We start from the raw sequence: 26,288 nt of genomic DNA, 5'->3' as shown, positions 1-26,288 counted from the left end.
TCTTTCTATCTCTCCTGACAGCCATGTTGCCTCCTGCTCTCCCCTGCTATCTTAAATAGAGAGATTAATCTGTAGAAAGAAGCACAAAGACATACTTTTGGAGAGGAATCTGCGCCTGGCTGTCAATCATGAGAGGCAACAACAGTAATACACGTTTTCTTATAATTCTCCATCTTTTCTATGGCTTTTGTTGAATTCCTACTTTACTGTAAAAAAAAAATACTAGTCATTCCAAGGAAATGAATTATTTTCTCAAGGAAGAAACAAATTAAGTGGCAAACTCTGGTTATGTCTAACACCTTGAGACTTTTCACTTGAAAGATACTGAAATGTGTAACTAAGTTTATACAGCAGAAAAGTTTTTTCTCATTTTTTTCTTCTTTTTTTTTCTCCACGAAGGAAAGCATCACCTAAAAGATTTGCAACAGATTTATCTTCATATCCAACACGACTGTCTGCACCCCTGGATAAAGATGTGTAACACGTCTTTTATTACAGGAGCTTAATATTACTTAATTTTTCTCTTTGTTTAGAAAAAACACATCTTTAAGTACATTTATTCGAGGGGGGGGGATTGCCAAACCTTACAATTTCTATATAATAAATATAATTGATCAGTACTTTGAGGAACTTTTAATTAGAAACCCATGACTTTGTTTCCTAGCCACCAGTCACTAGGTCGGATCAAGCTATACAGTAAGCAGCGTGGTAAAGACAATAAAGTCTCTACATGCCAACTGGCTTCTTGGGAGTGGTGCCCAAAAAAAGCCTTTTCTGTCCTACCGCATCAAACCGAACCATGTGGAGTCAGTGAAACTCTACTGGGACTTTAACTAGAACTGTGCTTTGTTCTTATATGCTTACAATTTAAAGTTTGGCAAACAAAGGATGAAGATAAATGAAAGCCCCTAATGCCCGGTGCTGTGTATGGTGGAGGATCTGTGATGCTGTGGGCTGTGGCTTCATGAACTCTTTGGAGATTTGATCTGATCTGATGGATCTTGGAGTGAAATTATTACTAAAACACAGTAGACCAAATGAACGCAGAAATGATTCGCCAGACGGTAATCGAAATAAATGTAATTATTTCTTATTGTGGGTTTAATTTAGTGCAACAAAAAAAAAATCAATTATAGTTTGAATTCTCTCAATTTATTCAAAGATGGAAATAAAAGATGACTTTATTTCAATGCGTGCACACATCTTTACCAGGGTGCACGTTGTCCATTATGTGGACAGGGTGTGGCGCTGCAGCGGCCATTTCTGTAAGCTAACAGGAGAACAGTCATGAGTCACAGAACGTGGCGACCAGCTCGCTCCGCTCAGATCAGCTACTTCTTGCTCATTTCTCTTCAATTAGCTGCACTGTAGCTCCTGGAAAAGAGGTGGGGGGTGGGGGGGGGGGGGTGGGGCGCAACCAAGCGTGATCTCCCCTCACCACTAGCCAAACTCCTCTAGCCTGTGCACCACAGGCGGTGTGTATGCACTTGTGCATCCTTGGATCTGTGTGTGTGTGTGTGTGTGTGTGCTGCCATATTCGGACCAGTGGTTCAAAGGCCTCTTTATTTGCGGACTGAATTGAGTTCCATTACAAGGCCAGCCCGCGTCACTCAAAGGCTGCTCAATGGGCCGGCGAGAAATGACACGCACGCACCCGCTCTCGCGCGCCCATGTGCGCACGCGCATACACACGGTGCAGAGGGCAGCGGCACTGCGGAGCGTGCCCAGAGCGTCGCCACAACGACATGCATGTCAACAAACAGGAAGTGACAGCGCAAAGCCCCCTGGGGTGGCTGGAGGAGCGAACACACATTGGCATGCACACACACACACACACACACACACACACACACACACACACACACACAAACAATGAGTGAGGGGGAGAAAATTCAATTGAGGTTGCTGGATGAGACCAAGGAATTTAAAATGTCACTCTCTGGCGAGGCATACCGCTGCGCTTTCTGTGTGTGTGTGTGTGTGTGTGTGTGTGTGTGTGTGTGTGTGTCTGCGTGTGCGAGTTTGGGCATCCGTTAAGACCTGCTTCTCCCTGGTTCTGTCCTAAATCTCCTAATGTGAGACCAGCAACATCTGCATATGTTTGTGTAAGCTCGTGTTAATGTGTTCAGTCGTCAGTGAGTGCTTCTTGCCCTCGCTGACACCCAGCCGTGTGTGTGAGAGCATGTGCTGCAGGAGCTCTATTGATGGACGACGTGAGACTATTGGAGATCCCAGGCCCAAGACACAGGGTGATTGTTTGGCATTAGCGCTATCGACATAGTGCTGAAAACAATAAGCCGGGTGTACTCTGCTGCAGTCTAGGGGCTCCGGTTCTGTGGTTTGGAGTCGTTGTCAATAATCTGCAGCTTCAGACAGATTAAAAACTCACTTGATCCTTTGCCGTCCACGTTTAGTGGTTCAGAGCAGTGTGAGTGCTATTGTTTACATGGACACGAGCAGAATTGTATGGATCTGAATGGATTGTCCTCCATCGCCCTGTTTTTGGCGTTCTGGCACGTTGGGAAACAAGAAAACGAGCGGTTTTACACGAACGCAGTCACGTGAAAAAACAAAAACAAAAAAACAACACAAACAGATTTGCATCTTCTTAATCATTATCTTCTGATTTCTAAACTTTCAAAGCTAGTACATAGTGTCTTTCATAAGGATGCAGAACCTTTTCACATTTCGTCTTGGCAGCGCCGTCTTCAGAACTCAAGTCAGTACTTTGTAGACACAGTTCTGCAGAACAGGAGCTATCTACCAGCTTTACCAGCCAGATTATTGACTATTTTTCTCTGCAAAATAACTAAGGTCATCGGTAAGAAGCTATTTTTAAGTCTTGCAATAGATTCTCAACTGAATTTTGGTCCTGACTTTGATTGATCCCTTCTAACTCGTGACTGTGACTTGACGGAGCTCTGTCTGTATGTTTTGGGTCAATGTCCTCCTGGAAGGTGAGCCTCTGCCACAATCTCAAGTCTTGTTCAGCCTGCAGCTGTTGTTTCTTTCAGACCTACCCTATGTTTATTTGCATCCACACCTGAGCTGTGGATTTCTGCAGCTCCCCCAGAGTTACCGTGGGCTTCTTGATCGTTTTGACTTCTCCTTGACCCGTCTGCGGTTTTCCTGGGTCTTCAGGATTCTATTTGTTCACTAATGTTCTGCTACTTCTGCCAGTATGTCACATAAAATGCTGACTGTAATGTCTGTAGAAAAAAAAGTTTAACATTTTTACAAGGCGCTTTATTCAGCAACGTAGGGAGAGAGAGAGATGCAGTTCTGTTTGCATAAAATGATTCTAGGGCTTTTCTTTCCAATAACGCTGAAGTATTACTTATATCACATTTTTCTTTGTGTTTGAGTTGGATTTGTTATCAAAGTTTTAATAGGGAACACTAAAACCTGGCAACAAAGAAAATCCTGGCGACAGAATTGCCCTATAACATCCCCAGCTATCTCTACAGCCGTCATTGATTTCCCATTTGTTCCTGCTTATCACCAAATTTTCTAGGAATCAATTAGCACCTCCGGTAGGGGCGATACTGACACAGAGCGAATTCCCATGTCCTGGAAAACTGCTTCGCTGTTAGTCCTCTCCTTCCCAGATAAGGTTTTCGTGCAGAGACGAGCCACTCCATTGATTTCTCTTGTACCTCCTCTCATCTGTTCCTTCCTCTTTTCTCTCTCCCCCCCTCCTCCCTCTATCTGCCTGCCCGTCGTTTGTCCATCCATGTCTCCGGAGTACAGTGCGATAATCCAGGACAATATGTTCCAACATCTGCCTCTCCATATGATGCCTGACCCACGCTGCTGACCCTCTTTTTAACACACACGAGCGCGCATTCTCTTCCTCTCACACATCCACCTACCACCTTCTCCACCCAGCCCACTTTTCTATCAGCTCCTCTGGTTCTCCATCCTTTCCAGCATTATCAACATTTCCCCGGTCTTTCTTTTTTTCCCCATTTGTTTGATGTGAATAATACCGTATCAATGGTATGAAGGGTCAATAGGGAGTCAGATTAATATGCTCTAATGCACAATGTCCCACTCATCCCTCAGATTAAGATGCTAAATGCCAACCTTGCACACTCCAAAGCCTCCATTGCCTTAAAAACCTTCTGTAGAGGATTCTGCGTTAAGCCACTATTGACTGGAAGAGCTACTCTGCACATTTCTATGGAGGACGTTAGAAAAGAAGATGACAGAAAGAGCTTTAAATCGTTGAGATTAAAACATTTTTCTAAGAAATGCACTTATCACGGAGCTTTTGAGAGATCTCCTCTTAGTCTTCTTTTATCCCGTGAATTCACTTGTTATGGCGTGTCAGCGGGTCAAAAAGCCGTAGTTTCTAAGCATGATTTCTTGCCTCTTATCTACAGCACGCATCAGTTGAGGAGGGGGATATTTTCAAAATGTCTGCAGCAGAGAGCAACACTATGGTAAAGTGCAGCATGTGATCCCATCAGGGTACCTTTAAAAGAGTCATAATTGACTTATGATCAAAAAACAAATTGTTCTGTAAGGACCTTGAAGGCAGCGTTTCTGTGTTGCGCCTTAACACAACTATGCACACCTGGCAGTTAATAAAATGCCACAGAATGTGATCACTGCGTTCCAACTCAGGCGTTAGGAATAACTCCGTTATTCATTTGCTAATGTTTCCTGCTCGAATAAAAAAGATTTGAAGTGGAAAGAACGTCTTTGACAGGCTTCCAAATCCAAAGTTATTGCTTACAATTGGACGGCAAAAAGAGGTAAAAAGTTTTGTTTCATGTTTAATAAGATCATACTATCATTTTGGCATCATTGGTTTCATAATAAATGCAACTGGGCACATAAAAAATTTGTTTTTATTGAACATTCCTGGGTCAAAAATGTGGATTACTTAAAAAAACAAAACACTGGAAGACAGTGAATTAGTCAATTTAAGCGTTTCCATAAAGTCTACCTGAGGTGATCAAAGCTACTTGCAACAAGAGGAATAGAAAACGTTTTATTCAGCCTGTACATTGGTATCTTCCTGCTTTTTGCTTTTTTTGTATGCTCTAAGTTCATCTGCTTGATTTATTCGCCTCTTGTGAAGTAAGAGATGATGGCTGTTTTGTTTACGTTGGTTTTAACAACTTTGTATTTTATTTAATCCTGCAGAGGAGTCCCATACTTCATTACCAAGCTGGGTTATTTATTTTCATTTGGAGGAGAAAAACTAAATACCCCTCTGTAGAATATCTTTAAGATGCACATTTCAGTGATTATTCATAGGCTTCACCTAAGTCGGGGTCTGATAACACCTGCATGTATGTCTTAGTTAGAGACGTGGACTTTTAATGTTGCTGTAGTGAATTACAAGCACCAACTGATCTTTAGGTTCTGCCATACCAGCATATTTTAATAAAGATCATTTACATCTTTGTTTTGAAAGGATATCTAAAAGGTTGAGAGGGAAAAGTCTAAGGTTGCCAAGTCTGGCCTGATGGAATTAGGATCTTAACGAAATTTAAAACATCTCTGTGTTAAAAGGTTAACGCTGCTCGCTCAGCGGCACTTATTTGCTTTTTATCTGTTTTCCCTTCCTTACGTAAAGGTTAATTAAGAATTAGTCAAAATTTAAACAGTTGGCAGCCCTTTGTTGTGGACAGCAGGGTGCTTCCATCAGCTTCAGATCTTATATTGTGTCAGTAGGGGTCTAGGATGCCCTTCAATAGCGCGACTACACCGGCTTCATGTTCCCTTCGCATTGGTACGGAGAGCGCGGTGAAAGCACTGGAATCACTGGAATCGTGGATCACTTTCTGACTCGGGTTGCATCCACTCGTCCCGTTTCTGCAGAGGCATGCTTCTGCCGAGCATCTCGTCTCGATAAGAGACAAACACCTCCCTATCAAATGAGGGCGGCGCGACTGCCCCACAGGAAATCCGTCCGCGCCGAGACATCTGCACCCGGGTTCGCCTGAGCAAATCTGTTCCTCTGACAAAGCCTTAATCTCATCAGGCAACTCTGTCAGTGCGAGGACAAAATCTGTTACTGAGATGATTTGTTTTAGTTTCTTAACCCCTCAGCGCTGGTAAAGCGAAAAAAAGGGAAAATCTAAGGTGGACAAAGCGGTTCAGCTGGAGATTTTAAGTGAACGCAAGCAAACAGTTGGACAGCTAGATTGAGGCGGCGATCTCTGACACCGAACATTATTCTCCACCTAAACACACACACACACACAGACGAGTAATAATGAAATCAGCGTCGACAGCGGGGCCCGTTCTCCACGATAGAGTTACACAGCTATTGCATTCCCCCCGTAGTGTCTAGCATATGGGGCGGCACGTTTGGCTGACAGGTGCAAATGTATTACGCGCGCGCCGTGTCAAACCCCTTAACCCGTGTTTTCCCCGTCACTCCCGTCGCGTGTGTTAGCGGTCAGCAAATAAGACGTGTTAATGTACGTGACAAGCTGCGCGTTTTCTAAGCAGCTGCTCCACCCAGACATCTGTGTGTATGTGTGTTACACGTAATAATTATTCACGTCGAGGAGGCAGAGGTGACGAGTCCAATACCGGAGATTAATGCGTTTTAGAAAGGCAGCTGATGGGACACCCGTACAGGCTCTTAACCTCTGAGAGAGGGGGGCCACGAAGCCCATGTGAATTTTAGCGGAAATGTTTGAGGTTCTGCCTGAAAATGGACCTGACACAGTCGTCCTCCTTCTAAGTGGGATAGCAGATGAGTCTCCCCGTTCTGGCCTTAATGGCCAGTAGTTGTGAAAGTATCAGGACACTCTATGGAACCCTGTGTATTTATTTAAGATGTTCCTTTATGTTTCTTTTCTACCTCACTGTATTCAAAGGGTCATCCAATGATAACAAAACAAAATTAAACTTTGCAGGTTTTATCAATGTCCAATATAAATATTTTAGGACCGAAGACAGAAACTTGAGGGACTCTCTGACTGAGCTTCTTTTATTTTAACATATTAGTGCTGACCTTCCACCTCACTGGTAAACTATAGGTGTACACTTCCTCTAATACCATATAGCTCTAGTGTGAATAATGGTGCCAACTCCTTTTATGCTCTTTGACCGGTTTTACATTGGCGAGTCTTGCATATACACAACAATGTTGGTGTGAGTTAGAAAACAGCTAGGAAGTGCTTTCTTACGGGTTTAAAGATGCCATACAGCACATTATAATATAATAGCCCTATTGCATAAATTTTATTTTTACTAATCAACTTAAATACAGCTCTTTTTCTTTGTTATGCAATTTCCCGTCTTGTTCTACTGGAAGCTCATTTAAAGACAAGTAGAAGTGAAATCATCACGGGGCCCTTTTTGCTGTGAACAGAGATTGAAAAGTCTAGATTAATCGTTCCGGTTTATCTGAATAACGCTGCCCCACGTGCGCTGACACCCCCTGTCAGCCACTCCACAGGATAACATCAATCTCTTTTTCTCTCTTTATGTCAGGAAAAGCCAAAGGCTAAGGTTGCATTTGTCAGATTCCACGTAATTTTTGAGCTCTGATCATGGAGATCCCGTTCTGGCTGTTGCTCTCTGATGTCCACACGTTGGCTGAAAGTGACAGCTGTGCGTCCCCATCCGTGTGTATTGTGAATGCTGCCGGGCGTTGGGGGGGGGGGGGGGGTTGTTCAGAATGACGGGATTCGCGAAGGAAGAGCCGAACGGAAAAGTGTTTTCTTGAGCACGCAGAAGTCGTTCTGGTCGTTTAGCGCGCCTAACAGGTGAGGCAGACTTACTTGTAGCTGCAGGGGTCCCAGGCCGGGCGTGGCGGCGGCGGCGGCAGCCATTGTTGTGGGGATGAGCTGGAGAGGGTAGGGATCACCTGAGGAAAGCAGAAAACATTCATTTCCAACATTTTTGCCTTCTTGCATTAAAACATTGTTCATAACAGTCCTTCAGGTGCATTTTACACACCGGTTGCTCATTAGTCTCAACTTGAATCCTTGTCTGTGCCCCTTTCTCTTCCAAATCATTTTACTGTCTTAATGCCCCCCCCCCCCTACCTTTTTTGTGCATCTTTTTTTATTGAACTCAACCCACCTTCATCCCTCCCTTCTCTTGCCCCCCCCCCCCCCCCCCCCCCCCACAAAACCACCTGAGTTCCTTTCTGCAGCTGTTAAAGCCCTCCTTTGTGTGCCCTGCCGGTGGGGCCCTAATGAAAAGCCCGATTGTGTGTCCTCCTCCTTAATACCCCCTGACAAAGAACGGCGAGGTGAGGGGATTCTGATAAAGCCGGCCCCAGCGCCGTAATTAAGAGCTGCGAAAACCGATGGCTGCTCCCTCGCTCTCCTCACCCCACCCTTCCCCGTGTTCCACCCTCGGCTGTTTGTTCTCCAGTTGCTGCTTGAGGTGTTCATCTTCTTGTTTCGTCTTTGCTTCCTTTGTTATATCATCCTTCATTTTTCTTAAGTTGGCCTCCTCCTTTGCCTTGTTGTCTACATCTTAGTATTTCCTCTTGTGCCGGGAATAACACATAAAGAAATGGACGGATGAGGATGACACAGGGGGGAAGGACACGATAGAGGTTCAGGAAGAGTGAACTGGGGGAAGCGTTGAGGAAAATGGATTGAGTTTGGGTTATTAGTTAGTAGGTGCGGGGTTGGCTGGGCTGTAATTACCAGGAGAGGGAGAGGCAGGGGAACAAAGAGGTCAGAGATGAGAGGGGAGAGGATACGGAAGACGGGGAGAGACACAGAGGATATTATGTTTAATTATGGCCATATTGTACAAGCATATTGTCTGACAGGCCTGATTTGCATTTGAACATACCCACCAACCCCGGTGCTACATGGAGGAGGTCAGGTGGTGTTTCATCCAGGAAACTTCAGTCTTTATGGAGAAAACTGGAGAATGTTCTCTGGGCTTGAACTTGCATCTTTGACCTGAACCCTCGGTGCAGAGGTCAGCCTCTCGGCTCTTTTAAAAGCTCATATTGCGTGTGTGTGTGTGTGTGTGTGTGTGTGTATGTGTGTGTGCACCCTAGCTTGGCATAAGCCAGACTTTCCTTGCAACATATTTTCCCATCTAACTTGGCTCTTCAGAGAAAGAAAAAAACAACAACACAAAGCGAAGCCGAGACATTCTTGTTTTCAGCGGGGAGAGGGCAGGAGGGATTAACGAATTATTTCAGGACTGTGTATTCTAGAAGATTGGTCTTTTTTCTACTTGCTTCCTAACCAAACATGAGTCCAGAGGATATTTATGCTCCTCCTGGGGGTCACTGTAACAAAAGGGAGAGGGACAGGGGAAAAGCAAACATGTTGCTCTTGGCTTCGGGGACCGAGGCGAACCAGGCGGAGATTTCTCACCGACAAACAGACAAAAGACGAAGATGAATGGAGGAGAAAGGGGAGAGAAATAAACCGAAGATGATCGGCGTCAACCTGGTGTCATGTTTCGCACGGTTTAAGATTTAGAAAATTCTTTAAGGCACATGTGGCCAACCCCTGCTTGATTGTCAGGAGATGATCTAGGAAAGCTGTAAAAGTGGTTTCCAAATTTCGCACCAGACATTAAGGAGAAGCTTTTGAAGTTAGATGCTTAAAAACTAATAGGGGTCCTCATCCAGCACGGTGGCCAAAGATTAAAATAAATGGTAAGTCTTTATCCTGGGGAAACAGGAAGACGGACACTAAAGAAAAAAAGGCCCACAGTATCACACATCCCCCACCGTACCCACTGGTGGGCCTAAGATGCTTTCCCCCAGACCAATTATTTAGGGATGCACCAACATAAAAGTCTTTTAAACCACGTACGAATCTGAATCCTTGCCAATACACAGTACTGACACAAGTACTAAAAAATGCCATTGCTAATATTTTCAAAATGCTTTTTTACATGTATAAAACTCCCATTTTATTGTAATTTACTGACATAGAGCCAAACTCCTGGTGTAACATTATTTATATTTTAACATCCATACATACATACATTTTTTTAACAAGCTGCCTTGCCACATCTTTCAAGTAAATGTAAATTAATGAAATACTGCGAGTGTGCAAAGAAAACTGCTGCGAAAATATAAACTTTTTTTTTCTAGTGAAGTCTAAACCTATTTGATAAAAAAAAAAAAAGTGAGCAGCAAGTTTTTCTTATCGTGGTTAGAGTGACACTCTGCAAACCCTCTGCAGAGTAAGATCTAAGTAAATTCATTGTGCGGTTAAGGCAAACAGGGAAACCAGGCTAACACCGCTCGTCCACATATTATTGTCAGGCTGAGAGCAGAAACGTCTGACAGAACGCGGCGAACGTGCCTCTTCACAAAGTGGTGCGGTTTAGGCAACGTTGTGCCAGTGATGTGGGGGCTAGGAATCTCATACCTCGGATCCGGGACACCGGGTACGGCGCTGGAATCCCATATTATACATATCTGTATAATCTGACCCAATCTGTATAATATGATTGAACTTGACTTTGTAAAGTGCCTTGAGATGACATGTTTCATGATTTGGCGCTATATAAATAAAACTGAATTGAATTGAATTATTATCAACAACGGATAACGGCTGGTCTAGAGAGCAACGTACCGGGTAAGAGCTTCTGTCATTTTTATTGCACGCAGCTCATCTCTGGACACCTTTTCCCGCTCCGTCAGAGTTTGCTACAAAGTTGGTTGTTGCCGTTTCTTACTGCCATCAGAAAACTGCTTGAACTGCTTGTTTGTTTTATTAAATTGCTTGGGTTGAAAATGCTAGATATTGGTCCTCCTTTTAGACAACGTTGCCGCACATAATTTGCAGTCGGCCTTAGTTTTGTCAGCTTTGTTCACTTGGATATACCTCCACACCGCTGACATGGCCACCCTATGTTACCCACCTGCTTAAGGTAACTCTGCAGTTAAGTGCTTTGTCTAGCTACAGTACTTCTTTTTTTGTGGCTTGCCTTCATTTATGGTGTTTTACCGTTGCTTGGTGGGCTGGGGTATTTGTGCGCAAATGATTACCGGCTGTTAGAGGGAAAATGAATCTAATAAACTGGTATCGGAGCACATTTATGGATACGGGTACGCACACACGGTGTCAACATCGATGCACCCGACTGTCAGCAAACTTCTAAGGTGTTGGTCTCAAGAAAATCTAATGAAATGAATGAATCTAATGAATGAAATCCGTTCAGGAAATCCATTTTTAGTTGTGATTATGATTTCCGGTTGTTCAGTCTTCAGTTTCAACCTTTAGGTTTATATCAGAGAAAGTCCGTTTTTTGGTGCTGTACAAAAATAAAAGCTCAGAAATCCATACTGCGCAGCACAAAATCTATTCCTATCTTCAACAAAGTGCCATGAGAATATGTCAGAGCACAATGCTACACATGTCCTATTTAGAGCTGCGGCACCAAACCGCAACGCCTCACAACAACTCCGAAAGTTGCCAGAGAGTTTTCTCAGGGGCGGCTTGGCCTGCAACAGTGTGCCAGTCCGGTTGGAGTTGGCCGAGGCAGCGAAAAGACAGGCCCGCTACTTGTTAGGGTATTTACGTGGGCCGTGGGTGTGGGTGAGGATGGCACTAATTAAAATGGAGTGGACTTGTTTGGGAAGCTGTGAAACTCTAAGTGGGGTGGGGTTTTGGGGTGGGGACGCGGTGTGCACGAGTCTGTTCTCGTGCGTTATTGTTGAATTTTTTTTTTATTTTTTTTTTTCATTTGGAACGTTTGATTCTTTTTTTTTTTTTTATTACGTGTGAGTGTGTGTATGTGTGCATTTGTGCATGCGGGCTGTGCTGGAAACGTGTTTTGGCTGCGTCCCGTGTTAATGTGAGGAGAACCTGGGGCAGGTCACATTACCACCCCCCTACCCCCCTTCTGCTAACCCCCCCCCACTGTGCATTTATTCCCAGCATCCTCTGGCAAGCGACAGTCTCTTTCTCCCTCTCTCTCTCTTGCTATCATGGTAAACAACACATTGCCACACAGCCGGAGCGTAATGGCCAAGAAAAAAAAAAAAGTCCTGCAGAACGCCTTCATTTTGTTGCTTTTATACGTCAAAAAATAGACAAGACAAAAGGAAGGAGCCAAAAGGACTGAGTGAAAGCGGGAGAGATACTGAGAGTGTAAACAGGAAGCCTGTATTTGGACTGGTTTTTCTATTAAGAGCTGGATGTTGTTGTAAGGGCGAGCTCGCCTTTTGGGAAAGCAACCAGACTCGTCATGTGGGAGAACGCTCAGCCTCTACCTTTCTCCGTGGATCACATGTGAAACGTTGCACATGAAAGTTATGTCCTCTGAGCTGGGCCTCTCCCCCTGACTGCATTACACCGTCAGAGCTTGCATGCACTCATCACTGGCCTGGATATCATATTAATTGAAGGCCTTCTTCTCCCAGGTTACCATGACTATACAACAAACTATTTCAGCAAAACTTCTTCTTATCATCATCAGATATGATAGGGTTTGTTTAAATTGGTTGGTTCCCTGACACCAGGCTTTACGCATAAGATTTCCAAGAGAGTTTTGATGTATGTCTGTGATTAATCTTGTTAATTCTCCCAGTATGGTCCAAGTTTTAACCTCCTCGTTGTTGATTGGTAACCTGACAACAGCCAGATGCATGTCTCGCTCCGCCTAGCTCCACTCACATACATCTTGGACATCGCTCATTGAAAGTGATTTTCCCAACCAAAGTTATGGTCTGGCCAATGAGGACGCAGGGCGGGTGTTTCCTGGATGTGACGTAGCGGAGAAGCGACCGTGAGATTCCAACAACAATGGCGGCTCGCATCGAGGAAGCAAGCGTTAGCATTGATGCTGCTATTTCTTCTGTGTTGTCCAGTCTATCTGATATTGTTTCATTAAAAGAACATCAGAGAACGGCTCTGAAGGCTTTTGTTGGTGGAAACGATGTTTTGGCCCTTCTCCCGACCGGATTTGGCAAGCGGTTAGCCGCTAACGAGCGGTTAGCCGCTAACCGTTAGCGCAAACTATATTAGGAGTCCTTTAGTCCTCAACGCGGTCGGCCCGGGATCGACTCCGACCGGCGGCGCTTTGCCGCCTGTCTCCCCCCTCTTCCTGTCAGCTCACTGTCAATAAAACGCGTGCCACTAGAGCCGCAAACACATAAAAAAAAAGTTTTTTTTCCCCCTGCGTCGCTCTCATCAGCGTCACAGGTTAGCTTCGGTGTGAGTGGTTGAAATAGCACGTCGATAAAGATGACAGACAAGTGGCTTATCCAATCATATGCAAGAATTTTTGATAAGCCCCAGCCTTCAATAAAGGCAATTCCTATGGCGGTGTCCCAGATGTATGTGAGTGGAGCTAGGCGAAGCGAGACATGGATCTGGTTGTTGTCAGGTTAGTTGATTGGAGGTGAAAGGGAACGATTTCGAGGTATTCCTACTTCGTTATTCTATTCCCTTTAGACAGTGAAACGGACCCACAACATGAGGTTGCCATCACCCTGCTTGACTACTAGAACAATGTTCATTGGTTTAAAACCAAAATGACACTTTTGTCATTTTGACCAAACAGCATTTGGTCTCCTGACAGTTAAACGTTTCTAGAGAAGCCATTTTCTTGTCCATGTGGGAAGTTTCAATGTTCAGTGGAACCTGAAGGTCTTCTTTCTTGGTCAGCATCCTCTTAGTCCAAGTGATTGGACTCATGATAGGATAGGCTTGTTCCCCTGTGCTTCATATTCCTGAATAGCCTGGATGTCAATCCAATTCAAAGTTCAGGGACTATACTAAAAAGCCAGATTAATGTAAGGAAAACAACATAATTAAATGAGCTCTACTTGTTCTGATAAGAAACATCCCATCGCCATTTTGATGGATACGAGACCATGTGATGTCTCTTGAACCAGTGCACAAATGAATGTGGATGCGTTGCACACCTGGGACTATGCGTGTAACTTTTACCCTGTGCGGATGACACTTTCTTGAATTTTAAAGCCCCTGATCGTGCCGTCCCATTCGCGTGTATGAGTGTGGGGCAACTTCTCGTGCGTGAGTGTGTATGGCACTCACTGCAGCCAGGCTTGTAGTTGAAGCCAGGGGGCATTAGAAAGCCCTGCTGGGCTGCGGCGGCCGCCAGGGTCCGCTGGTCAGGAGGAAACACGGGGATCATCAGCGGAGGGAGTTGGCCCTGGACCTGCTGGTGAAGGAGGGAGAAGACCAGTGGGTTGGTTGGGGGGGGGTAACATTGGCAAAGGAAGATGGGAGAGAGAAGAAGAAGAAGAAAGGGTGTACAGATGGAAAGAAAAACAGAAACATTAGTGTGCATGTGTAAAGTCAAGTAGAACATGACCTAAGTTAAAAAACAAAATTGCAAACTGGGTCTTGACTCTTGTATTTTTGTCCCTTTAAAACTGTTGCAGCTCTTTCTACTTTGCTGCCTTAAAAAGTGCCTGGGTTATCGTTTTAATTGAACAAATTCAAATATGAAATAAATTATAAAGCTCGTGAAAAGAAGAGAGCGACACACACACACACACACATCCTTCATGCAAAGAGGAGAAATTATTTATTGTCCTTGTGCTGGGTTATAAAAAAATATGGAAGTTGTCGAGCAAATCTCCCCTGACACAGTGAGGCAATCAGACCTGCCATAATGCATTTCTTCAAGGCTGTCAGGACAGAAAAAGTGGGAAAAAAAATAAAAAAATAACTAGTTTTTAGATATTATAATTGCTTTTTATATTTAAATACTTTCATAATAAAATAGACAAATTTTAGACAAAATCCTTTGGCTATATAATTTTAGTTTTTATAGATAAAAAAACAAAGGTATTTTGGTTTTAGCTTCTGGATGTAGTAAGGATAGCAGATTTCTTATGTTTTACCTCACCAGCACCTGCAGAAAAAAAAAAAAAAAAAAAAAAACTTGCCACCCAGCCATTTCAGGCCACAAGGACAGTTCACTAAACTGTAACAACAGCTGGGCTCTTTACTTTTATTCGGAAGATAATGTTATCTCTCTTTTCTCCGCACCCAACCTAAAAGCTCGCAAACTCACAGACGCAACCCTCTCCGCTCGCCTGTCGGCAGAGAGCCATACGACTTCATAAGGTTTCCAGGATTTCAAAAGGAGATGCAGGAAGAGAGAGAGAGAGAGAGAAAGAAAAAAAGTCTCCTCCGTTGGGTGACTTTGGCAGAGACGACAAGAGAGAGAGAGAGAGAGAGAGAGAGAGAGAGAGGAGGAGGAGACAGATGGTTGCGCTAAACAGCGTTCTGCCAAAAACAACACACAAAGACTTGCATGTGATGGACTGAGTGACAGCTAGGATGAGGAGAAAAGTGGGGAAAAAGGTGCAATGAAATGGATCTTATCTACACGAGAGCTGCTATGATGCAGACAGAGAAGCTGCAGCCCTGGTGAAGTTAGAATAACTTCCTCCACAGCCGAGTGCATCCGTGCTATATAATAAATCCTCCTTCGTGGAACATCATCGTGCAGGGCTTGCATTGGCCGGCGGTTTTGCTTTTGAATCTTTTGGGATGGCAACATTACAATGCGCGCCTACACTGTACTGAAATAAATGAGAAGTAGAAGGAGCAGGTCCTCCAGCACGACCACTCATCCGGCACGTTACGTCTGTACTTTCCCGTTATTCAAACTTCTAACAGCACCTGGGATGAAACCAGGCAGGTTCGCCGGGATTAACGTGACGCACTGGTAAAGTAGAGCCTCGTTAAAGTCAATCCTTTAGGGTCCTGAGGCCTTTGACCTGTGTGTTCGCTGGCTGCAAAGCACTCTACCCTCTTCGCAGCTCATCTCCCTCCCCTCCCGTATTCTGTCGCTTTTATTTCGCCAGGAGACCAGAGAGGTAATGGCTAAAAAAGGATAATGGGCGGGTAAAAGCTGTCTGATGTGGGAAATTGATCTGGGAATGATTGGAACCGTAAGGAAGGCGGTGCCGGTGGTGCCACGGCACAATCAGGTAATATCTCAGCACTTGAAGTGGTTAGTGTTTGAGATGGTGTCGCTCAGTGCTAACGGCGCTTTTACAGTGCGCTGTAAGTACCCCCCCCCCATCCTCTCCTGCTGCTCCTACGTGTTGGCACGCGACCGCCAGCAGCACTGTAATCAAACTATCACAGCGCAGGGGGAATAGCGCTCTCTTCAAGCAACTTCCCTTCCCCGCCTTTTTTTTTTTTTTTCTCCCACACCAAAAACAATAATTACGCCACCGTTTTTTTTTTTTTTTTTTTTTTTGGTTAACCAGAAACCGCGGCGCTGCCTTTGCGCGATCAGGCAGCGGACGGGAGCCCCGCAGGGACGAATCACAGACAGAACTGTTCTGCTTTGCCTTTCAGGCCTAATTGGACATATGCTGGAGCGGAGCTGGCTAGCAACACTGTAACGTACCAAAGGGAGGAGAGAAGAGAAGGACGATAAGTTTGAGGCGGCCAAAACGCGGAGCATAGAGGCGCCGGGTGACGTCAGCGCGTGCACAAGGCTTTGCCTCTTTCTTCCTTTCTTTCTGCAATTGAAATTATCATAGAAACCCCTTCAAAGCATCCAAGGCTTCTCTCCTCTTATCTTTTCTTCTCTTTTGATCTCATAACAAAAAGCCTGCACACAATGGACAGACATTAATCAGCCTACAGAACTGTTGCATAACACATTCAAGTCTGCTCAATATAAAAACATAACAAGGCTGCAAGGGGGGAAGAAAAGCAACAAAAGGACAAGAAAAAGATGCAAAAGCAGCAAAGCTGATACAGATCATCACCAGGAAAGGTTTCTAGTTAAACACTCTGTTCCAAATGTTACTGTTATAGATATTCCTTGGATGCTCACCAGAACAAATGCATGTCGACCATGAATGGGCCTACAGACAGACCATAAAGCGCAGTATATGCCCATAAAACATTCAACATTTAATGGTTTACATGTATATTCTATATAACTTTTCATACCTCTAATACAACCACATCTGTATATTTTGTTAATTTATAATGTGATGCACCAACATAAAGTAGTAGATAACTGTAAAGTGGAAGAAAAGAGGATGCAAGGTTTCCCCTTCAACTCTAAACAGCCTCTGTGTTGTTCACAGCATGACGCTGCCACTCCATCAAGTGTAGACTGAGTTTTCTAACAGGTTTTAGACTTATAGTGTTGTTCATTAAATTTGGCCTTGTCTGATCGAAACGCCAACTCCCACATATGTTCAGTGACCCTACGTGGCTTTTTTTCTCCTTACTGCTATTCCACAAAGATCAGATTTATGGAGTGCACAGCTAATAGATCTCCTGTTACCAGATTCTCTCTCACTGTGGATCTCTGCTGCTCCTCCAAAGGCACCACAAGAATTTCTGCTGCTTCCCTGATTAACGCTCTCCTTTGGCAGCCTGTCAATTAAGGAGGACAACGCCGTTTTGGATAGGTTTGCAAAACATGTTTTGTTTTTTGTTTTCTTTTACATGGATTGGAAAGAGCTGTGTGAGATTTCCTAAGCCTGACATACTGGATCATAACCTAACCCTACTTCAAACCTCTCCACAACCTTCTCCCTGACCTGTCTGCCGCGTTCCTCTGTCCTCATGATGCCGGCTGTTCTCTAACAAACCGGGACCTTCATAAAACAACAGCATTTATAATACCTTGGTGAGCTATGCTTACTATGTAGGTGGATTCTGAAGTTAACTGCTTGCAATGTCACTTTACATTTATGCTATGTGGTATGGTATATCATATAAAATTATAATTCAAATGCATTGGAACCTGTGTTTATAAAATGATTGCATTTGCCCTGCTGAGTGAACGTCTTTTTATTTTCATTTTCATATAGCCAAACAGAAAAATTACTAAGTTAAACTTTCCTCCTCATAATCAGTAAATTATGCAACATCTTAAAATGAGCTGAAAGTTTTGTGTGTAAGCTTTGCAATCATCAGTCTAACTTTCAAAAGTGAGAAATAAAGAGTCCTCTGAACCAGAGGAGAGAGAACGGGAATCAGAGACGGAGATAAATTGACGGAAAGAAGAGGAAAAATAATGTTGAGGAGAACAAAGAGAGAGGCAGGCCAGATCTATGAGACAATCTCCAGATTTCACACAAAGAAACGGGGAGATCTGAAACAGCGGGCACGTTGGGGAATAATGCACTCCTCAGCTTTTCCTTCTCATCGGGCCCAAAGCGAACATGAAAACCCACAGCACGCGCTGACAAAAGGTCCCGCCGCTGCCTCTGCAGTCTGCTGACGTGGACTCCGCACCCTCCTTCGCGTCTGAAAGAGAAACCTGAAGCAAAGCGGGACTGCGACTCATCTGCAAAATTCCTCTAATCACCGATAACCCAAAAAGAAAACAAAGAAAGACGCTCTTGAGTATGACAAGCAAGTGAGAGACTTTATCTTGAGAACTTTCACAGGGGCAAAGAGGACGGAAAGAGAGAATTCACTCTGGCAAGACAAATTCTCAGGGAGGAAAAAAAAAAAAAAAAAAAAAAAAAAAAGCAGCAGACAGAAACAACAGAATGAACAAGATAGGCAGAAGGAGCGCGAGGAAGACTCGGCGAGGGGAGCAGGAGTTGGATAATTGGCAGCGAGTTGAGGCTGCGTTCGCCACGCGCCAGGCGGCACAGCTTGAACTTAAAGCGCCGCTGCGGCGTAATGAAGATGTGGCCGCTAATTAACATATGGGGTGCGAAACAGGTTGGTTGGCACGCGGCGCGCTAAAAAAAAAAACTCCAAGGTAAAGTTATTATTGGGGAGTAATTAGCTCTATGAAGTTAATGCGCCGAACAATGGCTGCCAGCGCCGCGCAATATGGCTCGCATCTGAGCGCGCGAAAAAAATAGCCCCCGCTAAAGTGCGAGTCCCACAGCTAAAATCTGTTGGCGACCATATGCTGTGGCAATTAATGCAGGACCTGGGTGACCTATTGCAGAAGAGGTGACGTACGAGCAATAGAACCAATAATTAATTTGGGCAGGGAGAGAAAGGGAAGCAGCGATAGGGCTGCTCTTTAATATTAGTCCATTAACTTTCTATGGACGGTGCTATTAGGCCAGTCTCCTGTGAATGCTGGGCTACGGTTGGTGGGGGGGGGGTGCTCTGATGGCTTGCATGCACTGACCAGAGTGCGTTTGTGTGTGTTAAAGGCTCTGATAGGGTGGGTTAGTCTCAGTGGGACAGGTCTGTGTGTGTGCCCGAGACGTACAGCGGGTACAGAAAGCCCAAATTACTCAGGCTGCTGTGTAATAGTGGTGATTAAACAATTACACAGGCAATTGGGCTAGGTGCAGCTATGCAAAGGATACGGAGGTAATGCTGCGTTTCTGTGGGCGACGGGAGGCGTTTCCAAGAGTTTTCTGTTGTTTTTCGCCACCTGACATCACGATCTGAAGAGTCGCCACGACGGTCGGTAACAAGCTTGTTAGAGAGTCGCTAACTCTGCGGTACGGGCCCTCCTTTTAAAGCATCAAGCGGTTTCACTCTGTTCTGACTTTCCTCTCGTTCTTTGATTCGGAAGCTATAGAGACGGCGAGTCTTGATGAGATGAAAGATGGCGCACGGAGGGTGCTCCACGGCGCGAGTGTGTTTTGGTTGACTAGCTTTTGATTCATTAGGCCCGACATCGTTTCCCTCCGTTTTAAAAATACATTGTCTCCACGCGCCGGCGTTCTCTGAACGTGTGCGCCTGCTCTCAAGGTAAGCCCCGAGCCGCTCGGCAGGTGAGCTCCTTTCATCCCCGTCGCGCTTCCCTGCGCGGCCGCAGCAGTTGTCCCCGGCGGCTCTGGGGGGGAGGGGGGGGGCGCCTCGCGGACAAGTCGTTTAATTAGAATGAGACGGAAAGGAGAGGGAGCTTGAAGAAAATGTGCTCACCTCTTCTAGCTTAACAAGACGGCCCCCAGCAGGGGGTAATGTGTGAGGGAAAACGTGTGTGCTTTTGTGTTTCCGCATGTTTTCACGCGTTTTGTGTTCAGGAATTCTTGCAGCCGAACGGCGACACTGTACTCTAAGTTTGAAAACTTTACATTCCCATCTTTGGTTCTTCGCAACCACTGTTGAGCAATTTCCTTTTGGATAAATTTCACATCATCAAGTGCACTCTCACAAACACCCACAGGTGCTGGGTTCCAGGTTCTAAGTGTTCACTTATATACAGAAAGCCCGTAATTGATTTACTTATTTATTTATTTATTTTTCACTTTCTTTTCTCTGGTATCACTTTACTCATGTCAGCTTAAATAATAATACATATGATTTAGCAATGGTATCAAGGTGTTACTCTATTGTATCTGTTACACTATGCCTGTTGGTTGTGCTGTTCTTTTTGCATCTCTCTTTCCAGGTGATGAAGCAGACGGAAGAAGTTTTATCATTCTTTGCCTTTTATCTCTTCTTGTTCTTCCTATACTCTCCTACTTTCAAAAAAAAAGAAAAAAAGAAGAAAAAAAAAAGAAAACTTAAAGGTCAGTTTTGTGTACCTTGCAAAAGGATAAACTACACTAACTTGTTCTCTGTGTTCTAACAACTGACCGAAGTCTTTCTGGTAGGGCTAAGATTTTTGGGTACATGTTTTTTATACTAGAATCTAGGTTTGAGGTAAGTTTAAGAAGTCTAATCAGGTTTAAAGTATTTGTTCTAACCCACAAATATGCATTGATGGAAACTTGTCCACCATAGCTCTTGGCTGTATGTGTATGGCTGTTGTCCTGCTGGAGGGGGTCCAGTCAAACTCCAGTCTCAAAACTTTTGCAGCATCTATCTATCTATCTATCTATCTATCTATCTATCTATCTATCTATCTATCTATCTATCTATCTATCTATCTATCTATCTATCTATCTATCTATCTATCTATCTATCTATCTATCTATCTATCTATCTATCTATCTATCTATCTTTTCTCCAACAATTGTTTTGATGTTGACTCCCTTCATCCTCATCAACTTTGACCAGCTTTTCTCGCTGGCGTCATGCTAAATAAAAGTCAACACAGCATCATGCTGCCATCACCAAAATCCTTATAAAATACCAGAAAGTTTGTAGTTATTGCCTTTTGATCTGAAAGGCATGGCACCATCAGAAGGATGACTTTTCTGAACACTACAGAGAGGGGGGGATAAGCTGGTTAAACTGTGCGTCATTAGCTTGTGCTGCCGTTTTCACTGCCCGTCTTCACTGAGATCAAAGCGGAACCGAAGTCAAACTTCTAGTTTGTGTGCACAAACTTGGTGACTCAACCTGATTCTGGTTCTTTGTGTTCGAACTGTAGCCTTCGGGTCAGAACCGTGAGCATGATTTGGGGTTTCAGGGTGAGAAAAATACAGGAAACCCGGCACGAGGACGACAAATAACAATTTCTGCTCTTTGCGCGAACGATGTGTGTCACTCTCTTCTTCTCTTCATGAGCTTTATAATTCATTTCGTTTCATCACCTCTTCCAAGTGGACGGTTGAAAGCATTCTTTCGCGGCCCTTTGGGGGCGTCGAGCCTGACAAAGCCAAGGACAAGATGCACACGGACCAAGGCGCGCAAACGGAGGGACAGCTGAACTCAGCCTCGTTAGGGGGAAAACGCAATCACAAGGGGCTTATCGCACTGGCACGAAACTCACACGCACGGCCCCCGACACACTGAACCGTGCGCTCTCGCTCTGGCAGGCCATTGTATTGTGGGATTGTGCGGACAATCTCTTCATGAATGATTAAGCAGCGCGTTTCTCGACCAAGTCTTTGATGAATGTGCGTTTGATCAGCTCTCTCTGACTACGTGTGCGCCAGCGAGCGATGGCGAGTATTTTGCGTTTTTGCCCCGTTTTTTTTTTTTCTGTGTGTGTGTTGTGTTGTGTGTGTGTGCGCGCGATATCCATGTGAAAAATGTGAGCTTTTGGAGCTCCTGTGATGAGCCCCGGTTGATTGTGTCCCTCCCTTAACGAGGCTGCCTACAGCTGCCCCTGCTTGTGAGAAACTATTGTTGGGCGCGTTCAATGGAGAGACGCTTGTTTGGGAAAAGGTTGCAAAGTCATGGGAAAAGAGAGCTTTGTCTCGGCGGGGTCGTGAGGGAGTGAATCATGAGCGGACGTGTTTATAGCTTAACACACACACACACGCGCGCGCGCGCGCGCGCACAGCTGCAGCAAACGCACACACACGTGAAGAAACGAAAGCATCGAGAAGGCACAGAGGAACCCTAAGAAACAAACATGTGCTCTCTCTTCTTTCTTGTTTTTTTGTCAAAAGGAGACAAAACGTGAACAATGCTGACTTTAAGCCGCACAAAGCGAATAAACTGAATCACGGACGGACAGACGAACGTCCAACGCACATGCAATCACAAGGTCTCTTATCACACTAACTGTGTAGGGCTAAACTCTTGGGGGAAGGAGAATGGGTGTGTGTGTGTGTGTGCACTCCTTCTTGGACAGAGTGTCTCTTTATGGTACAAAGCCCCGCTTTCTCAGCTTAAAATTCAGTGTCATCTGCCTTTACAAAGGCCCGCGCTCTTCGTTCCAAGCCACCTGGACCAAAATAGAGGCTCCAGTGTAGCGCCCCAAAGTACAATACTTCTATTTTTAAGTGTTAGATGCATACCCGCCCCTTTCTCAAGCTGGGCACAAAGATCCCCATTGAAAAATGCGTCCTAAATTCAATAACTTAGCAAGTCTATTTAGAGTGCGTCCTTAAACTCGTCATGATTAGATTTGGACAATACAAATATGCGGCGAAAAATGTGGAAATTGAATTTGCATTCAGAGCTTGCGATTAAAGGAGTCCCACCTGGATGTGTTCCTATGATAATGAAAAAGGTGTGTCCTCTGCTGGAGACAGTTTCTCACGCTACCTGGAAAATGTTTCACCACTAAACAAAAATACTAATTTACTGGATGTTTTGGAAAACAATTCACGCCCAGCTAAAGCATTTACATCACGACCACCAACTAAACTGTCTTTTATTGGGATTTTACGCAATAGACCAACACAAACAAGCAAATCATTGTGAAATGTAAAGAAAACGACACAAGACTTTCAAAATTCTTTTAAAATCTGAAAAAGCATTGTGTGCATTTATATTTGGCCACCCTGAGACAACATTGGGTAGAACCAAGTTTGACCATGACTAGCTTGCCTGTACCTGTTGAAGAAAAGGACCCCCCACAGCATGATTCTGCCACCACCATGTTTGTGGATATCTGCCCACAACGTACACCAGTGTGTGGATGGTGTGATAAAAATGTAGCAAAGACAACTGGTCACACTGAACTTTATTTAGGGCTATCAGAATAAGGTGTGGTAAAAAGAAATATACAATTTCAATGTTTTTTTGCCACAAATACTGAAAACTTCATACTTTTTCCTTGTATTGCACAATTATGCATTACTTTGTGTTGATCTACCTCATAAAATCTCAATGACATACATGGAAGTTTGAGGTTGCAAAATATGAAAAAGTAAAAGGGGTTTAAAGTGTCCTGTGAGGCACTTTAATATATTCAAAGCTCTATTTAGTACTGATTGACACGCTTCCCCTGTTATTTACCAGAAACAAGGATGCTGGGTTGCTCATTATTTATTTCTGTTGTCAACTTAACTTTTCAGTTAATTGTTAGATCGAGAGATAAGTGGGCCAGTCCACCCAAGCTTTCCTCTTAAAGGTGTGGGCAGGACAGCACCGACACTCGCCTTGCTTCCCTCACCTCCGCAGAGCAGCTGCACAGCGGGAACTTGCTTTCCCAGTCATTTTTTGCATACACGGCCCAAATTATTCTTAGACACGATTAGGTTATTCCTACACAGAAATTAAAAGGACAAGTGGCTATCCGTAAAAGGTACCCGGTCGTAGAACCCTCACTCTGCTCACTGAGACCACTTCGTGCACGGTGGTGATGTATGCACCGGGCTTGCTGTGATGGACTGGTTTAGATTTCTGTTGCACACACTTAAAAATGCACAGCTATACGCTCGCTAAGACATTCGCTGTACACCATTGCAGTGCACAGGCCCGGTTTTAGGTGATTGCACAAGTTGTGTACATCTGCGAGCGTGTCGAGGAGCTGCTATAAAAAAGTTAATGTTGATTCCCGCCCCCGGTGCTGATGATGGAGCAAAGCTGCAACAATTACAATCACAAAACTGCCTTTGTGGGCTAGTCTGCCACACGGCCGAGGGACACATTCACATAAACACGCGCTCGCCTCGGACGCACGGGCGCCGCCGGGCCTCACCTGGATTTGCTGCTGCAGGAGGTTGATTTTGTGTTGCTGCTGCAGGAGCTGCTGCTGTTGCCGGGCAATCTGGGAACGGAGCACACAAGGCTGTTTTTTTAAAGACTGTACATGCCTCGCTTGTGTATGTGTGTGTGTGTGTGTGTGTGTGTGTGTGCGGCTGGTGGTGCGTGCGGGGCTTGTGGGAGACGCGGCACATCTGCGGGTCTCACAGGCCCCCGTCGCACGACAGAGGGTCGATGCCCTTTCATGAAATATTAAAGCTCGTCTCATCTGGACTCAGCAGCACACAAACATTTATGGACAGGTACAAAAGCAACGCTGGCTTTACTGCATGTATAAAGAACATTTGAATTTGTAAACAAATGCTTCACACCCCCACCCCCCTGTCTTTTTTAATTTATGCAAAATTGTTCAACCCTTATTACAAATGGTGCATGAAACAGCTCTGGCAAGACGTTAGAAGCTCAATGTCTGGGGAAAAAAAAACTCCCAGTGGGACATGCGGTAACAAGGACGTGCTAAAGAGTGCAGCTTCCAGCATACATTCCTGTCCTGTCACAGTCATTCTGTGTGCTGCTGTGAGCCGCAGCCCAGGGCTCTGTAATGCTTTGTGTTTGTCACAGGTGATTTGTCCTTACAGCTGTGTTTCTCTGTGCGGGTCTTTGTAAACCAAAGCTCTCCAGAAGCAAAAAAAAAAAAAAAAGCACAACAAAAAAGGGAAACCCTTCACTATGCAAATACCTGGCAACTCTTGCCCAGGAGCCTGGACTGTGTAAGTGTGTGTGTCTCTGCTACATCCGCTCCAATAGTACATGCCCTCAGCTGATTCCTGTGTTTCTCCGCTTGCACGAGTCCTCCATACGACGTGAAATTCGGTGTGCAAGAAGAAATCTTGCATTGGAAGTCAGATTTTTTTTTTCATTAACTCATAAATTAGTGGAAGAATTGCTAATGAAGAACCTATTGTTTACACATCCAGGTGCTGCATAAAATCTGTTGCATGGTTCCTACAAAATTTTTCGCTCTGAATTTAATTTTTTATTCTCATTCTGACTTGTGAAATAAAAAAAAAAGACTTTCTACACTTTATTCTAACCATGGTGCGCACACGTGTGCTTTTCCTGCTGGACTCTTCTTTCCCATACCAAGGATTTCTAGGGTCCAATTATGTGTGTGTCTGCAGAACCAAATTAATGCAAATGGCTGAACAATCTTGTGGGTTTGCTCACTTTTATTGTTTTACTTCAACAAATTCAAAACGGATTAGAAGATAGATTTTGGAGCGCGTTTACCCTTTAAAGGTAAATACCAAGCCTCCGTGACTTTGGTTCGCGCACAATTGGACGGAACGACTGGTTTGGTGATGGAGTTTTTAGCTGCTTTGGAGCATTACACACAGATCTTTCCAAATGAGGCCCTTCACATGCAGTGGGCTCCTCTACCTGGTCCTGCTGCTGCTTGGCCAGCTCCATCTGCTGCCTCTGCTTCTCCATTTGTGAGGCGGCCAGCTTCTTCTGCTCCTCGTGCGCCGCCAGAAGCTGCTCCCTCAGGCTGCTCAACTGGCCAATCATGCCCATGAGCTGGCGCTCTTTCTCCGCCAGGCTGTCTGGTGTACCTAAAGGGCAAAGGAAGGGGGGGAGGGGGGGGGACAGGTCAAAGGTGAAATGTTAGCACTTTGAAGAGGAGTACAAGAGCCAGCTAAGGTTACTCTATGAAACCTTTTCCCTGCTCAAATGGAGAATATAAATTAAACCAATGAGTTGCCTTTGTGTAGTTAGAAAGTCATTCATACGACTAATGCATGGACTACAGAGTATAATGCCTTTAGAATGTATTAATACCTCGTAACATATATATTTTTTTACATCTTGACACATTGCAAGTTAAACATCTATGTGTTTTTTGGGGGGACTGATATGATAGACCGACACAAAGTTAAAAAGTGGACCAAAAATGATCTAAATTGTTCACAAACAAACATCTCTGACCAGAGGCCCCTCCCCCCAGCATGATGCTGCCACCGGCTGATCACAAATCAATATTGGGCCTCAAAGAATATTGAAACCCAGATGATCTCTTTCCTCCCCATTGTCAATTATACACTACTTTGTGTTGGTTTAGCCCAATACAATATACTGGTTTGTGAAATATGTTCA

The 26,288-nt window shown here is 44.5% G+C and overlaps 1 protein-coding gene across 8 annotated transcripts in view; it reads right to left on the bottom strand.

Moving 5' to 3' along the window:
- The window catches only part of sox5 (SRY-box transcription factor 5), a 100,582-nt gene that overhangs the window by 19,891 nt on the left and 54,403 nt on the right, over window positions 1-26,288 (bottom strand). For 6 of the 8 annotated variants that reach the window (XM_012877103.3, XM_012877105.3, XM_012877106.3 and 3 more), the window contains exons 5-8: window positions 25,575-25,747; window positions 24,130-24,198; window positions 13,977-14,103; window positions 7,755-7,840 (exon numbers count right to left, since the gene is read on the bottom strand). In XM_012877103.3, coding sequence (XP_012732557.2) covers window positions 7,755-7,840; window positions 13,977-14,103; window positions 24,130-24,198; window positions 25,575-25,747 — 455 coding nt within the window. The remainder of the gene's footprint in view (window positions 1-7,754; window positions 7,841-13,976; window positions 14,104-24,129; window positions 24,199-25,574; window positions 25,748-26,288) is intronic. The other 2 variants (XM_021323835.2, XM_036149274.1) reach the window with 1 other exon arrangement.

Source organism: Fundulus heteroclitus, chromosome 17, assembly GCF_011125445.2.
Source record: "Fundulus heteroclitus isolate FHET01 chromosome 17, MU-UCD_Fhet_4.1, whole genome shotgun sequence".
Classification (NCBI taxonomy): Eukaryota; Metazoa; Chordata; class Actinopteri; order Cyprinodontiformes; family Fundulidae; genus Fundulus; species Fundulus heteroclitus.
The sequence above is the reverse complement of the archived record's forward strand: the minus strand, read 5'-3'. Positions and strand labels throughout refer to the sequence as shown.